The following is a 15,355-nucleotide window of genomic DNA, read 5'->3' on the forward strand; positions in this document are numbered from 1 at the left end:
TATTTCAAGTCCAGCTTTTGTCGATAAATATTTATGTTAAATTCGAAATTCCCTAATATAATAATATATATATATTCTCAGGCCTCCTCCATACGTTTATCATAATTCATGAACAGTGCTCCGGCAAATAACTAACATCCCGTAGTCGCAACGCCGAATATCCAACCAAACCCCAACCCCGATTGCTGGGTATTTATACAGTCCTCCAACCTATATTACCATAAAGAACTTAATAATATGTATATAAACGGTCGTTGTATCGCATTTATCGGAAGCCGAAAAATTGCGGCGACCCCACTACCCGTTCCTCCATTGATTGCGATATCGGCTTGCCCTCCGGCTTTTCATATAACAGAGCCTCTTTCAACCCTTTCTGTCTCAGGACATATTTCCTGAAAACATACACGATCTGTTTCAGCGCCCAGCGGGCATGTACCTTGGTGGGGACGGAAAAAACCTGGTCCAGTTCTTCAAGGGTCTTACCCTTTGTTTCGGGCATGAAGAGCAATATGAGGACAAACCCTATGAGATTCCAGGCTGCATACCATCCAAATGCGCCTTGCGGGGTGAACGCTCGTAATAGGCTGGGCCATGTTATTGCAAGGGTAAAGTTAAAGAACCATGTCGTTGCAGTTGCCAATGCCATTCCGTACGATCGCACATACAGTGGGTATGCTTCTGCAGAGTAAGTGAATGGTACCGGCCCTTCTCCGGGAGAATACACAATGCCGAAAAGGTATATACCCAGCGCAACACACCCCGTTTGGGCAGCATGATCAGGAATCCAAAATGCAAAGCCTGTGAGGAGCAGAAAGAGCCCCATCAAGGGGAAGGTGACGAGCAGAAGGTTTCGTCGACCAAAGGTATCGATCGTGTATACGGCAGGGATGGCAAAGAGCCAGTTGATTACCCCGAAGCCGAGCGATGCGGCAAGGGCGGACAGTTCCGAGTAGCCTGCCTGCAAGAAGACTTCGGAGGAGTAGTATGCGATCACATTAACGCCGCAGAACTATGCATGAAAAATGACGTCAGCACAGCGCACATAATCCCAAAAGTGGCAGGAGATATGTGCATCGTATACGCACCTGTTGCATGAACATCACAATTTCAGATGCGACCAAGGCTCTCCTGTTCCGCGGAACGGTGATGAGTTCCAAGATCTTTGGCTGGCCGAGTTTCATCGTCGATTCTGCCTCGAGCAAAGTATGCATATAGAATAAATCGCGGGCGGCTTGGACTTTGTTGAACCGAAGTTGACACATCGATTGATATGCTTTATGATGGGCTCCCTTACTCATATACCAGCGAGGAGATTCCGGGCAGATAAACACCATACAACAGACTAGAATAGCAGGAAACATGGCTGAACCCATCATTAATCGCCAACCTAACCCCGTAACATTTGGGATATCTGGGACATTGAAGAAAATGAGATCCGAAGCATAACCCATCATAATACCAAATGCAGTCCACATCTGCCACTGCATGACCAAGGCACCTCGAATGGCAGGGGGACTAGTCTCCGCTGCATATATGGGGACTGTTGCTGATTTGGGGCCGATACCGAATCCCAATGCGAAACGCGCGATGAACATATGCCACCATGTATTGACGAAGCCTTGCCAAAAACAGGCCAAGGTCGAAAAGCAGCAGGTAATGAAAATTGTTCCTCGCCTACCAAACCAGTGGTTAAAAGGGACGGTCAACCAACAGCCGATTAACGCGCAACATAGATATGGTGCAGCGTTTATCAGCCCGGCAAGCCACGTTGATCTGAAGTCGTCGTCATCGATGCCAAATTGTGGTTTGTAAAATATCTGAGCGCCATTGACAACTGTTTCGTCTGCTTGAATAGTTAGCTCGGTTGTCTCCTTTCCATGGTAAGTTAATGGAACGCTTACCCATTCCCTGAACAGCAGCAGATATCGAGCACAGCACAATAACCAAATACATCTCCTTTGGCTGTGACCAACGATTCGTGAATTCCTTTCGCAGGACGTCCAATTCCTCCTTCGTCAGTCCTTCAACCTTCTCAAACTGCTCAGGATCTTGCGCCAGGACAGCACCAAGTTCAAATGCCCGAACATCATCGTCGTCTCCAATTTGATATTTCTGAGCATATCGGCTTCCCCGGCTTCTCAAGGTTGCATGGCTAAGTCCAGCGAGAGGGTTGGCAAGCTTTGCGTTCAAATTGCGCCTCGCCCGTTCGGCCGCTGTCAGGGATTCTCTCCTCGAGGTAAAGGAGTTAAGCCGTTCGGTGTGATGGTCCGATGCTGTTGCTGCTGACCCTTTCGTATTTGAACTCTGCAGCTCAGCAGATGAACGACTGGAAGTATATCCGATGATCTCGCGGGGTATCATCGTCTCGGCTGCACACCTGTGCCCGCTAGATAAGGTATGATAAATAGAAAAAGTGCCAGATGTACCGTTATCAATCGAATGACAACCCCATCGGAGTACTATCCTTGTGAAATGATAGGCTCGGGTGCGGTTGCAATGCTCGAGATAAGGAAAACAACAAGAGCATTCAATACCGTAGAAGAGATAAAGGGGGAGAGAATGCGCATAAATAAGAAACAGATTTGATAGTGGCCTATCTTCAGGTACTTGAAGGCCCTTTTAATAAAAGGCTATATATACTCTCCTGGCCTCCCAATCTACTGTAGTTCCCAAGCAACCGGGTTATTATCATCAAATGCGGTATCAGGTCATTACCGACTGGCCATGGATGGGCGAGCTTGGGGGCGAATGAGGCGTATTCAGTTACTCTCTTTCCTGGCCGGTAGTTATATTGATATTGATCTGGTTGGACGGCGAGGCACCACCGTAAGGCGCATAATATTAATAGGTGTGGTCCCGCTATGCCGAACGAATAGATCTGGACTTTTTGGCCCCGGATCTTCTCTATGCTCTTTGCTTTTGGCCCCGTGCGTTCCCTTGTTCTTATTTACTCATGCGCGGTTTTCTCTTTAGCCTCTTGACGGCGGTGGGGAGTTGGATGGTTGAACAAAGGATATACGAGATGCTAGCTCTCGAGCGATGCCAGAACCGGCGACGAGGAGGTGAAAGAGAACTCGTCACGCTGGCTGGCTAGCTGGCTGGGTGGAAGAGGGTATAATAGCCACTGGCTGCCTCGTCTCGTTTCTTTGATCAATAAGGGCAGCCCCGGGGGAATAAAATAGTTAACAACCCTAGGTTGTGCTGCAGAGGCTGGAGAAAGGAGGAGAGTTCGAAGCCGCATATATATAACCAACTGCCGCTGGCTGCGCGAGGAAATGCCATTTTGAGAGCACCCATCACGATGTAACACATATATTATCGTATTTATATCGAGCTGTCAGCCCTGGAATAATGACGGTGTAGACCATTCAGCTGCACCGTTGGTGACATGCATCGTTGGGCACTCTGGCGGAGGCTGAGCAGCACCCGCCAGCCTGGCGAGGCTAGAGAGCCGAACCCTGTCAAGTCCAGGGTGATAAGGAAGGCAGACAACCGTGAACCCTGCATCGATTAGCAGCATGTCGTGCATATCTGCCGTTGGCAGTGTTGCTGGTGCGGTTGTGTCTGAGATTAAGGGAGGGTTGAAGTCGAAAAGCCGCCGCGGGAGATGGAGGACGAGACGATAACTCTCCGCCTACGGAGGCCATCGACAGGGATCTTCGGCGGTGGGAGGGATACAAGAATGCTCAGTGTATTATACGTTATTATTGAATAATAATATTATTATATTAGTTAAGGTGCAGGAGTGAGTGTTATAAATAGCAGGTCTCCCGATGCATGGTGGGCATACCATGCACGAAGAATAAAGCCAATATCTTATTAACAACGAATGTCCTCTGTCTCTGCAAGAGACAGTTCTCTATATCCATCTCCAAGGCGTATTTATATAACTATATACAAAAAAAAAAAAAGGCAAAAAGATGCAAAAGGGAGCCGGGGAGAATATCCACAGTTGCAATCAAAACTGCAAGGAAGATTAGGGGGTGGAAAAAAAGTGTCCAAGAAGTGTATGTCAGTCGAGTTCGAGAGAGATACCGTATATGCATGCAGAAATCGCCTCAGGAGCTTCCAGGGTTCGGCAGGAATGCTCCACCGTTGATATTAAACCCGGCATGAGCAAATAGGTTCTCCCACGTTCCGGTATTGCTGAATGGTGTGACATTCTGAGCGTTGGTAGGAGTGTAGTTGTCGTAGCCGTCGTTACTGTCGCTGCTGTTCGGGGCGTTTCCAGCAGCGCCAGGACTTGACGTCACTGGTATCCCTGACGCAGATGCTGTCCCACCGCTCCCCATCATAGTGCCCGTGTTATTGCTGTTGGCTTGGTGGGTCGACGATGGGTGAAGACTTGGGGAAGCAAATATCCTGCCCGAGCTCATCATGCCGCTATTTATGGACCCGCTGATAGTGCACTCGATGTTCGATGGCGGGAGCAGAGGTCGTGCACATGCTAGTAGTTGCTGGTTATGATCAGGGTGGATCAAAGGGAGGGTCTGCTGGTCGTGGTGCGGGTTGTGCAGTGGGTCGTTTAGCGGCATATGCATGGGTATCGGCGGTGGAGTGTTTGAGGACGAGAATAGGTCGTTTTGAAGGTGCGATGTCACCTGGAGATGGTGGTTAAGAGGCGTGAGATGTTGTTGTTGTTGTTGTTGTTGTTGTTGTTGTTGTTGTTGTTGTTGTTGTTGTTGTTGTTGTTGTTGTTGTTGTTGTTGTGGTTGCTGTGGCTGGCTGAGTCCGTCTTCCTGCTGCTGTTGCTGCTGTTGCTGAGATGTTTGAAAGGGCGACGGAAGAGACGTCTGGTGAAGTGGTGGTACAGCTATCGGTGAGAGATTTACTTGCGTTTTGGCGTCTGCGCCGCTTGTAGTCTCCTGCATCAGATCACAGAGCTCTTTCGAAGCCGGTCGTTTCACAGATGATGCAGGGGAGGCCCTGGAGGCTCGGTATTGTGCAACCACATTCGCGAGGAACTGGCTCTGGTAATGACAGCTAGTGTTGTCTGTCGGCGATTGTCGGCCAAAATACTCACTTGCCTCTAGTATGTAGTCGAGTACTTTACTCTCCGCTTCGCCTGGGAGTTCCCCGGGGAATGATAGGAGGATCTAAAGCAGAACAGTGAGCAACGCCAGTCACAGCGTGGGGTGTACAGAGATGTTTTAAGTCCACCAACCTTTACAATGGCGACAGCGGCGTATGCAACCATCAAATGGATTGAATCCTGGCAATAATATAGATAGGAAGTTGTCCCAAGGCGATCTATAATTAATCGGACCATTTCTAACGAGCTCGCGTAGCACACCCACAGCGCAGGTTTAGACGCAGACCCGTTAGCGATGGATAGCTGTAATTGAAAGGAGTGGAGAAGTAATCTCAAATGGTAGCCATAAAATCGAACAAGGAATCGCTGGGCAAGAGTCGCGTCGGCTTCAAAGTACGTTAGCTTTGATCCCAAGCAGACAGGAGGCAAACTTGAAATGAATCTCACCTTCATCTACGATCAAATGCCATCGAGCCTCCCATCTGTCCAGTTCATTATTGCATAACCGAAGTATGAATTCATCCTTTTTCATGAACTCTGGTGATGTATGGAGTGGATCAAGCCAGAAAAGATCTAGTAGCTCGAAGCCGATTATGCGTAACTGCGTCAGGGCCGTGACCATCTCATCGATTCCAGGGGTGGCATATGCATGCTGGTGCCAATTCTGTACGTTTCGGATCAGAGGGTCCATTGTAATCATTGATGGCATGCCCAGCTGGAGACTTAGACTATATATACGGTGTACTTAGTATGGAGACGGACAGAAGAGAAAGGGAGCAATGAATATAGGAGGGATAGTTGCGTACCTCCTATCATAAATGAACAGCACGAGCCAGGTGCGTTCCTTGCTGCGTTGTTCCCGTAACTCCATTTCCTCCTCAAACCCAGAAGCAAGCTGCATTGGTTTATCTAGAATAGATGGCTTAAGTTTATTCAAGCCTAATTCTAAGCCTCCCCTAATGGCATATCCGATAAACATCCACGCACGCGTGTCGTTGGATTCCTTCCAATGTGTCAAAAGACAGACGCCCTGGATTATCTCTAGAGACTTCTCGCCTGAGCCCATGATATTGTGAAGGAGCTTCTCGCTATGTTCGTGTAGTTTGGTATATATAGCCGGACAGAAAACCTTTGCAGCAACGCTAAGGAGGGCGGTGAATAGGAACGGCGATCGATTTCGAACATATCGTACAGTATGGAGGACAGGATCGAATTGGCATATGAAGGGGTTCATGTATTTGAAAAAACTGTAACCATCCGTACGCTTATGTTAGATCTCTAACTACAGCCACTACATCAAGTCTAGCATGGGCGAAGGAACGAAGGGAACCTACCTATCGAAAAGGCCTTGAGCTATAGGGAGATTGATCAAATTTTGGAGTACTGGATCATTCTGGTCGATGGGGGCATCGTTTGCCAAACAATCTTTCCAACGAGATGGCTCCTCGGCCGGGCTTTCGTTTTCGGCATTCAAGATATTTGCAATCGAGAAGTTTCCAGGGGTAGATGACTTCTTCAACAAGGCGAATGGTGCAAGGCTATCTGAAAGAGGGTGCGTTAATTGTACTATAGAAGCCAGCTTCGTAGGCAGTGGGTTCTCGGAGGTGATGGCGGGCTGTATTGGTTTATCGGGCAGGTCTGGGGAGCTAAAGCTGGTATCCGACTTTATTCGTTTTGGAGAGCGTGTGTCTATTGAAGACTGGACGACTTCTTCTGGCGTCACGGCAGAGCTGTTGTCTGGTGGCGGCGCGCTCGAGAGCAAGGCAGGGAGCCCGGCAGCCTTTAACCGTTCAGCTTTGGGCCGGAGTCTGCATAGTTAGTGTTATTACAGCGGTTAGCGATTCGCTTGTTCTTCCGACCCAGCAAATAAAAAAGAACAATGCGCACCATCAATCATAGCTGAAGGGACGAAACTGAACTCTCATAAGCAGGAGTCAAGATAACACTCACTTTGTGCCCGGTTTGCGACCGCGCCGATGGGATTCGTAGAAACAGCTTAGTGACTTGCGCTTGCAGCGATTGCAGGACGCCGAGTCTGGATCTCGCGTACACTTCATCTTCACGGTGCGGCATGGCGTGCATGCCGCGGCTGCGGCCGCGGACGGATTACCGGAAGCCATAGTGCGCTGCAAACGCCCGGGAAAGACGGGTGTCTATGCGGAGTATATTCGAATGTAGCAGGCCAAAAAATCGTCTGTTCACCTGGCCCTTGTATCCGCCATCCTCCCATGGGAAAGACGGGCGCACTACCCTCCCTCCTCCCCACGACTGTTGTCGAACCGAGAGAGAATCTTCTTGGTCGAAAAGGAATGTGTACGACGTTGGCGTTGGGGGTTGGGAAAGTCGTCCGCCTTTTTCTTGCTGGGCAGTTGGAAAAAAAACGTGGAAGACGGCGGTGTCTGGCCGTTCTGGAATAGTTATGGATACGAGCGCCCCGGATCTCCACGGTGGTAAGTGTATTTTTAAATGCGGAGTAAACCCGCAGCCAAAGGTGCCTAGGGCCTCAGTGATGCTGGTTTTACACTCTGTTGGAGCCCCGATTGTCCAGACGACCGAGAGTGTCGCATCCACGTTTGATGAGATTTCGCTCAGCAAGGTCAACGCGATACGACGATTTAGGGCGACCAAGGCGAGGGAGCGTCGCATGGCACTCCCCGCAGATATAAAGGCATCGACCTGGAATCAGCTCACATGATGGGCCGGGGTGTGAATTGGTGGCAGCCAAACAATTTCCAGCATTGGTCAGGAATTATGTTATCCGTTGCGAGAATGCCTAAATTAAACATTGCACATCTTTCTCGGTTGGGGCCGCGTACTTCTGATCTAGCGGCCTTCGTCGGCTAGGTCAAGGTCAAGGTGCCAGGGATTGTCCTGGCACGCCCCAGGAAGCCCTAGGGAGGGCCTGGGGTGCTCCGCGAGGGCCTTGGGGGTGCAGCAGCCCAACTGCCTAACCAAGCCTCATAACCCGGCTCGGCTTGGCGGGTTAGAGAATGCCGCCGCATCGCTGGACGATAGGGGGGCAGCCCGGAGGAGTGTGGGAGTAGTGGGTATAACTACCCAGGTCAGAGTAGCATTGCATTTGACGGAACGGGACCCAGCAGGGTGTGCGAGTCGCCATTTATTCGTTGGCGTTCTGAAACGCAACCCATCTCCGCAGACTCTTCAGCAGTCGCGGTCAAGCATTTGTCTCGTAACGGCCATGCCGGCTCCGCCCAAAGTATGGCATCATGCTGAGATTGCTGCTTATTCCTGGCAGAGCGAGATACCCTAACTACTTAGTACCGGTGCTTGACTGACGCCATGGGACAGCGTGCAACCTCACGTTTGACGTCTGTCTGGAGCGTGCAGGTGCTGCAGGCAAATCGGCTCCGTCCCTTGTCGATGACCGGGGGGGTTACGGGCTGATCCCTGGATTTAGTTAGTTGGATAATATAACACAAATGTCCAGATGAAGGTTGGAGGATCAAAAGTATCAGTGCAATCTTGGTCAGACCTTACGAAGGCCCTCTGTGGGTGGCGTAGCTCAGCGGGCTCTCGTACCTGTTATTCGTCCCTTTTATCGTCCTGTATCCAGTGTGAGGCAGCGAAAGTTCTTCCCCCCCAAACGCGGCGTGATTCCATCCTCTCTCGTATATCTACATCCGCCACTCGGGAATTTTCCGGCCAAGAAGGCAGATCGAGTCCTACCTTCGGGGACAAGAAGAGCTGAATCCGCATCATCCCGGCAATTCTGCTGCACGCTTGCGTTGTAAGATGTTTGGTCGCGGCCAAAGAGCAAAAGCAAAACTTCACCAAATCTTCGGTCGATGTTGTTTTTTGCCCAAAAGGGACGGAAAGGGATGAAATAGTCACGTGAATAACAAATAGTCACCTGATATATGACTAAGAATGAAGCCAAGAAGAAGCCAAGTCCGCGTCTAAGTCGGTAGGCGCCGCTTATATGCTTGGCATGTATCTAATTTTAGCGGATGATCTTTGGCGCAGCCTTATTTACTGTGAGGAGAAGAGTGGATTGAAAGAGACAATGTGCCATTTGCCGTACACTATAGATACTGATATACCCTGGTAGATAGCATAAAGAGCTGGTAGGGATGCGAGAGAGTAGCCGCAATGTATATTTCAAGGGAACTCTGCGAAAGTATAAGTGAAAGCAAGAACCCTATCAAGCCCTAATAAGAGCGCCCAGTGAAGATAGAAGCTAGAGCAAAGGATTGATTGTCCAAGGAGGGGTACATGCTTGTCTGATGTACTCAAAATCTAATATAAGAATCTGCTCACCGTATATAAACTCGTCTGCCTAGCACAATCTGGGCTAAAATAGAACCGTAATAGCTAAACTAGCCTAACTATACCCCTTACGTTGGAGAATTGTATCTAGCAATAACTCATTGCTGTCAATCAATTTTAAATTTCCGGCTGCACTCAACAGACTGGTGCTCGCGTTTGTGCCGGGCTGTTTTCGGCCCCTTTTCGGTATATAAGGATATTGTCAAAATGACAGCAGCAGAAGCGATTATTATTATTATTATTATTCATTATACTCCTATGCAGTCAAAGACTATGAGAAGTTCTATATCTAGAATCTAAATACAGAGAAAAACAAAAGGAAATCAAAATTTAGCCTCCTAAGGCTCTAAGGTTTAGGGAAGGTGCAAATTGGTAGTAGCAGCAGAAGCGAATATTTGTCGTTTCGACTTCGAACTTGCGCATACCTCGCAAATTGGCTTAGGGTTACCAGCTTCGGGCGTTGGCTTCAAACGGATAACTTCAACATCATCGGAGACTGCTTCAAGGTGTTTGACAGCCTCGTTACTCGGGTGACCGAGTCGCTTGTGCCAAAGAGCCTCGTTCGCAGTGCTCTTCTTGCGTATATACGAGGATATAAGGGCTGCGTTTGTTGCCGGCGGAGTATTATACTTAATAACAAGCAAACCGTCAATTCGCTGCGTCGTAGCTATAACTTCTCTGCCTGGGCCCCTTCTTCTAATATACTCGGTCTTGCCGTCGTAAAAAAGCCCCTTCTTTTTTATTTACAGGTCGGTATCAAACTGGTGTGAAAGCCAGGAATGTACCAGGCGTTCTCGAGCCGTCCTTGCCTTCTCTTACCGTCTGGCGTTGTAAGCTAAATATTGGTCACTCCAACTCCGTGTATTGCGGTCTCTCTGGTGCCAGTCAAGACAACTCCCTTACACGGCTCGAGCGTGTCAAATCGGTTGCTGTCGTTAAGAACACCTTACACCTACGTATATTCGCTCAATTCAACGTTTAACCAATCATATTCGCTTCGGCTGCTGTCATGTGGGAGAATTCGTGTGTATGCGTGCCATCATATTCGATAGACAGGTCTTTGGTGTCTCTCAGGTAGCAAATCAGTCTGTCTACCTGTTCGAGGTGCAATCGGCTTGGATTTTTCAAGGACTGCGCGAGCTTGCTCGTTGCAAAGGCGATATCTGGTCTGGTGGTGACAGCGGCGTAGAGGACTGAGCCCACCTTTTGTTGGTATTCGTGTATTTGGCCAGGCGTTGCTTGTCCTTCGTTCTTTGCAAGCGTTACGTCCTTTAGCAACGGCGTTGAGGCCTTCTTGCCGTGCTCCAGATGGTAACGTTTGACGATCTTCTCAATGTAGGCTCGTTGATTTAGCCAAAGCTTGCCGGCGTTACGGTCCCGTTCGATAGCAATACTAAGGAACCAGTTAGCTGCACCGAAGCCCTGTATTTCAAAGGTCTTCTTGATGTAAGCTATACAGCACCACTTTCAGCCTCCTTCGGTCCGTGTTTTTCTGATCTCACTTCGCCAGAACGCCGTTTGACCACACAGGCCTTCATAGAGAAGGTATCCAGGTCAAAAAGAGAGCGGAGCGGGTTCACCATTACAACATGTAGTATCATAAGTCCCAATGCTAATGTAGCAACCCAAGTGGTCTTTAGGTACCATGAAGTGTGATAATTCTGACTCTTGTTATGACGGCGAGCGTGACTCTGGCTGATTCCGCAATCCGCATCGGTGCATCCTGCAGGCGTTTGCGGATTCCGAGATGGCGTTTCTGGAATTTCGACCAAAGGTCTGCGTGGCTCCCGATTCGCTACCATCGCGTCCCCCCAGGCTAGTTTGAGAATGTCATGGCCTTTCTGGTTCGTTCGGTCGAGTTAAAGGTTACTGCGATATCAGGACGAGCAAACGGTTAAACATAGTTGTAACTTCAGCTGTACTTGATTTCGATGGGATAGAAAAGGCTAAATTAATAGCATTCCCAATTTCGTAGCCCCCCAGAGGCTTCTGGTTCTTTGGGATACTAATATAGAGCTTTCTTTGGGAGGAAGGTATATTAGTAGCTAGGGGTGCGGTAGCTGTAGGTCCCTTGTTCGACTGCGGTTGAGGGTGTTTCAGGTTCGTTCTTAGTCGTGCTCTTCTTCGGGTTTTCCCTGGCTTGCTCCTTGCCCGCAGTTTTCTTGTTCTTGGCCACTCGGCCTGTCTTCGCCTGTTTAGAGCTTAACACAGAAGGCTTATACTCAGAAGGGGCTTTAAGACTCACTCTAAGTAAGTGCATTTCTAGTTGGTGGTTCCTCAGAACCAGAGGTCGCTTGCCAAAGAGGTGGTTCCGCGATCCGTCTCGGTGCACCTCGATTATTATTATTCTTCATTATACTCCTATGCAGTCAAAGACTATGAGGAGTCCTATATATATAGATACAAGAAAAAGAAACGGTGCACCTCGAAGAACGGCGCTTGGCCAGCTCGGGAATCCAGGTCCATGGCTCCTGACTGGGCTGAAGGGTTGAACCGGGATACCGAAGACCTTGGGTCCGTTGAGTGGTTCCAGGCTCCAGAGTCACGCTTGTTCGTCTACCTCATAATATAAGATCCCACAGATAATAGCGATCAGATTTGGCGGTCATATATATTTTAATCCGCCCCCAGAACCCAGGGAGATGAACCCTACGTTCGAAAGTTGGGCCTCACATTAGCTTAGTATTAGATGCAATAGAGGAATGTACGATCCATTTCCTATCCGGGGGAAATCTAGTGGGATAAATGGGATAAAAGTGGTATAAAAGCGGTATAAATAGGATGTACCACATCTCGAGCGAACACGGCTAGCGATGGGCATTCAGTCCCCCATGAAAGGAATATCCAGAGGAATGCCCACGGAACAATTCCCAAGAGCGAGTTCAACAAAGTCGAGGCAAGTGGTCAAATCTTCCCAAAGCCAACACCGTAAGCCGGTGAGGCTCCATAGTGGCAAATAGAAACAAAACGTCTGCTAGAGGCCGGAGCTTGCACACAGCAACAGGGAGGGCGATGGATAGTGAAGAGTTTATCGGATCTTCGCAACAAGACTAATTGGCACGTCATTGTGAGGACATGACAATTTAAAGTAGTGCGGTTGTGGAGGTTGGAGAGTGCATTAGATGAGAGACAAGGGTTGGTCGTATTAAATCAGTATTAGTCATTTTTCCTAGATCGAGCCCGACGACTTGCAGAGGATGCTGGCTCTTCGCGTCCATCCTCGTCCTCGGCATCATCCTCATCATCATCGTCTAGCGGTACATCCATGACTCGCTGTCCAGCAGTTTCAAGTACTCTGCAACTCCAAGCACGGACGCCTTTATACACTCCCTGGTTTTGGTTGCTTGTGTTAGTGCGTGGGACAATGCATCTGCATAGGGAGAAATACATACCCAGAGAAATGTAGCTACGCCAATAGCAAGCACTATCCAGCTCACTGATGCAGCCCTGCTTCTCCCGGTGTTAGCTGATCTCCGGCCTGACCCGCCGAGAAGTCCAGAGTTGCGTAGATTCCACCACTGCCACGGCGAGGCAGCGAGCACCACTTTCAGAAAAGAGAGCACTCCAAGCGACGCAAGCCCTTTCATAAGATGCTCAAACCAGGTCGACCTCGCGTCCATAACCCCCAGTCCATCAGTGCCATCGTCCCACAAGTCACCAGTGATGGTATCAAGAGGATCTAGGTATATATTGATGATCGGGTCTGCCACAAACCCGAGCAGAAAAATAGTAAAGAGCAGGATTCCCACTGTAAGTGTCAATTGAGCAACCTGACTGTTGATCCATTTTGCCCATGTCATCCGCTCCAGCCTGTATTCAAACCCGCAAGTCGGACACTGCCAGTAGTTCCGTCTCCCGTATGCGGGGTCGGCATTCCTCCAGAGCTTCAGGCAACCCTCGTGAACGTATCGTGACGAGCCCTTGCACTTGCAGGGCCGAAGCAGGCGACCCAGCTCAGGGTCCGAGGATTCGTATGTCACTCTGATCTTCGATTGCAGGAAGCTTGGGAAGCTATCTGAGGGCAGATGCGTGGTTGGAGGCACACTCTCGAGACAGATCCGGCACGTCCGGTGAGGGTATCTCTTGGGTTCCGGCGCGGGCTGGCCACCTGTCTCCTCCTTCTCAGGCTCTGCACTGCCTCCTGCTCTCGAATCAGCGGTGCTGGCAGCTTCAGGCCACTGCCACGACGGAGCCGAGTCCATGGCCACCTAGTAGTACTGTAGTTATCTTGTAGTGATGTAGACAGCTTCCTTTTCAGCCAGCTTCAACATGCACGTCCGTTGTCAGCCATCCGGTCAGGGAGCGTAGCATCGTCCTGGAGCCGGCGAGCAGCAGCAACGGCGTCGTCTGTCGTCTGTCGTCTGTCGTCGTCTTATGTAGCTTGTTGTGTGGGATGTTTTTATTCTCTTCGTCGTCGAGAAGAAAAGAAAGAAAAGCGAAAGCTGGCCCGATCGCCCGGAGGCGCAGGTTTAGCCGGGCGGCTAATCTTGCCGTTTGCGGCGCCGCGTCAACATCTGCCTTGCGATTCCTCGCTGGAACCAAAAAGCAACGCCAGCAAGCAACGAGAACGACGCCGTGAAGTAGACAAAACAGCTTGACGAACGGCCGCCGCAGAGCTTCGAGAGGGACAGCCGCAGACACCGACAGCTACCGCCAGACCGTGCCTTTCGCGTTTCAAGCTCGCCGTCTCGATTCCGCCCTTTGGCCATGGCCGACCGCTACTCGTTCTCGCTGACGACCTTCTCCCCCAGGTACTGTGTTTCTCTCCACTGCGCCGCGATGCTGCGGGATGTGAGCTTGGAAGCTGACCTTTGACACAGCGGGAAACTAGTTCAGATCGGTAGGACAGCTGAGCCGCGGCCGGCAGAGACAGTATCAAGCTAACTTGGGTGTAGAATATGCTCTGAACGCTGTCAACCAGGGTGTAACTGCCCTGGGAATCAAAGGTTGGGGCGAGCCGCCAGGTAACCCTCTCTAATGTCGACCGGTTACTGATGCTGTGTTGCCTCCCATAGCTACGAATGGAGTAGTCCTAGCTACAGAGAAGAAGTCTACGAGCCCGCTTGTCGATCCCCCCTCGCTCTCCAAAGTCTCCCTGATCACCCCGGATATAGGCATGGTCTACTCTGGAATGGGCCCAGACTACCGCGTGCTCGTCGACAAGGCCCGCAAGACCTCCCACACAAACTACAAGCGCATCTACAACGAATATCCCCCCACCAGAATACTTGTACAAGACGTTGCTCGAGTTGTACAGGAAGCTACCCAGTCCGGTGGTGTCCGGCCGTACGGCGTGAGCTTGCTCATTGCTGGCTGGGATGACGGTATCGAGCCAGAGACCGCAGAAGCCAAGGAGGGAGAGACGGATGCTGAGAAGAAGAAGGCGTCCGGCAAGACAGGAGGCATTTTGAAGGGAGGGCCAAGCTTGTACCAGGTCGACCCCAGTGGAAGCTATTTCCCCTGGAAGGCCACGGCCATTGGGAAGAGCTCCACAAGTGCAAAGACCTTCCTCGAGAAGAGATATACTGAAGGCCTAGAGTTGGAGGACGCCGTACACATCGCTCTCCTGACCCTGAAGGAGACGATCGAAGGTGAAATGAACGGTGATACCATTGAGATTGGTCAGTAGTTCATTCTACAAGGCTGACCTTCCTACCCATTATAAAAAGGCTTTTGAACTAACCCATGTATTGCAGGTATCGTCGGACCTCCAGCACACCATCTGCTCGGATATGAAGGCGTTGAGGGAGCCCGAGGCCCTCGGTTCAGAAAGCTCAGCAAGGAGGAGATCGAAGACTACCTGACCAACCTATGATAGACTACAACTTTTTACCATAATATCAGTAATGACAGCTCCTGAGCCATGGTGACACTCTTCGTATGCCCTGTTCTCCCTGTTCTAGTTTCTTTCATAGGTTTATGCACGCAACGCGGGGTTTCTTCGCGCTCATGCATGGCCAAAAAAAGCGCCGGAGAATCCCATTGGCGTCTAAGTATTTAAAAGACCGTTCATCTTCGTAGGCGAGACTCTTCTTC

The 15,355-nt window shown here is 50.0% G+C and overlaps 5 protein-coding genes across 5 annotated transcripts; 1 reads left to right on the plus strand and 4 right to left on the minus strand.

Moving 5' to 3' along the window:
• Positions 1 to 265: 265 nt before the first annotated feature.
• ARB_00611 (MFS sugar transporter, putative) lies at positions 266 to 2,361 on the minus strand (the record flags this gene model as incomplete). The annotated part of the gene is made up of 3 exons (XM_003013020.1): positions 266 to 1,009; positions 1,086 to 1,908; positions 1,952 to 2,361. The coding sequence occupies 3 exons, from the start codon at positions 2,359 to 2,361 to the stop codon at positions 266 to 268; spliced, it is 1,977 nt and encodes a 658-aa protein (XP_003013066.1).
• A 1,697-nt stretch (positions 2,362 to 4,058) lies between these two features.
• ARB_00612 (uncharacterized protein) lies at positions 4,059 to 6,929 on the minus strand (the record flags this gene model as incomplete). The annotated part of the gene is made up of 6 exons (XM_003013021.1): positions 4,059 to 5,096; positions 5,294 to 5,398; positions 5,430 to 5,760; positions 5,839 to 6,279; positions 6,367 to 6,826; positions 6,920 to 6,929. The coding sequence occupies 6 exons, from the start codon at positions 6,927 to 6,929 to the stop codon at positions 4,059 to 4,061; spliced, it is 2,385 nt and encodes a 794-aa protein (XP_003013067.1).
• Positions 6,930 to 10,297: 3,368 nt separating this feature from the next.
• ARB_00613 (uncharacterized protein) lies at positions 10,298 to 10,902 on the minus strand (the record flags this gene model as incomplete). Its single annotated transcript, XM_003013022.1, has 2 exons — positions 10,298 to 10,770; positions 10,848 to 10,902. 2 exons carry the CDS (start codon positions 10,900 to 10,902, stop codon positions 10,298 to 10,300), a joined length of 528 nt encoding a protein of 175 aa, XP_003013068.1.
• Positions 10,903 to 12,475: 1,573 nt separating this feature from the next.
• Positions 12,476 to 13,521, minus strand: ARB_00614 (uncharacterized protein; the record flags this gene model as incomplete). Its single annotated transcript, XM_003013023.1, has 2 exons — positions 12,476 to 12,649; positions 12,712 to 13,521. The coding sequence occupies 2 exons, from the start codon at positions 13,519 to 13,521 to the stop codon at positions 12,476 to 12,478; spliced, it is 984 nt and encodes a 327-aa protein (XP_003013069.1).
• Positions 13,522 to 14,435: 914 nt separating this feature from the next.
• Positions 14,436 to 15,134, plus strand: ARB_00615 (uncharacterized protein; the record flags this gene model as incomplete). Its single annotated transcript, XM_003013024.1, has 2 exons — positions 14,436 to 14,940; positions 15,034 to 15,134. 2 exons carry the CDS (start codon positions 14,436 to 14,438, stop codon positions 15,132 to 15,134), a joined length of 606 nt encoding a protein of 201 aa, XP_003013070.1.
• Between the last annotated feature and the right edge of the window lie 221 nt (positions 15,135 to 15,355).

The sequence above is a fragment of the Trichophyton benhamiae genome (genome assembly GCF_000151125.1).
Source record: "Trichophyton benhamiae CBS 112371 chromosome Unknown contig00142.0, whole genome shotgun sequence".
In the NCBI taxonomy this organism is placed as follows: Eukaryota; Fungi; Ascomycota; class Eurotiomycetes; order Onygenales; family Arthrodermataceae; genus Trichophyton; species Trichophyton benhamiae.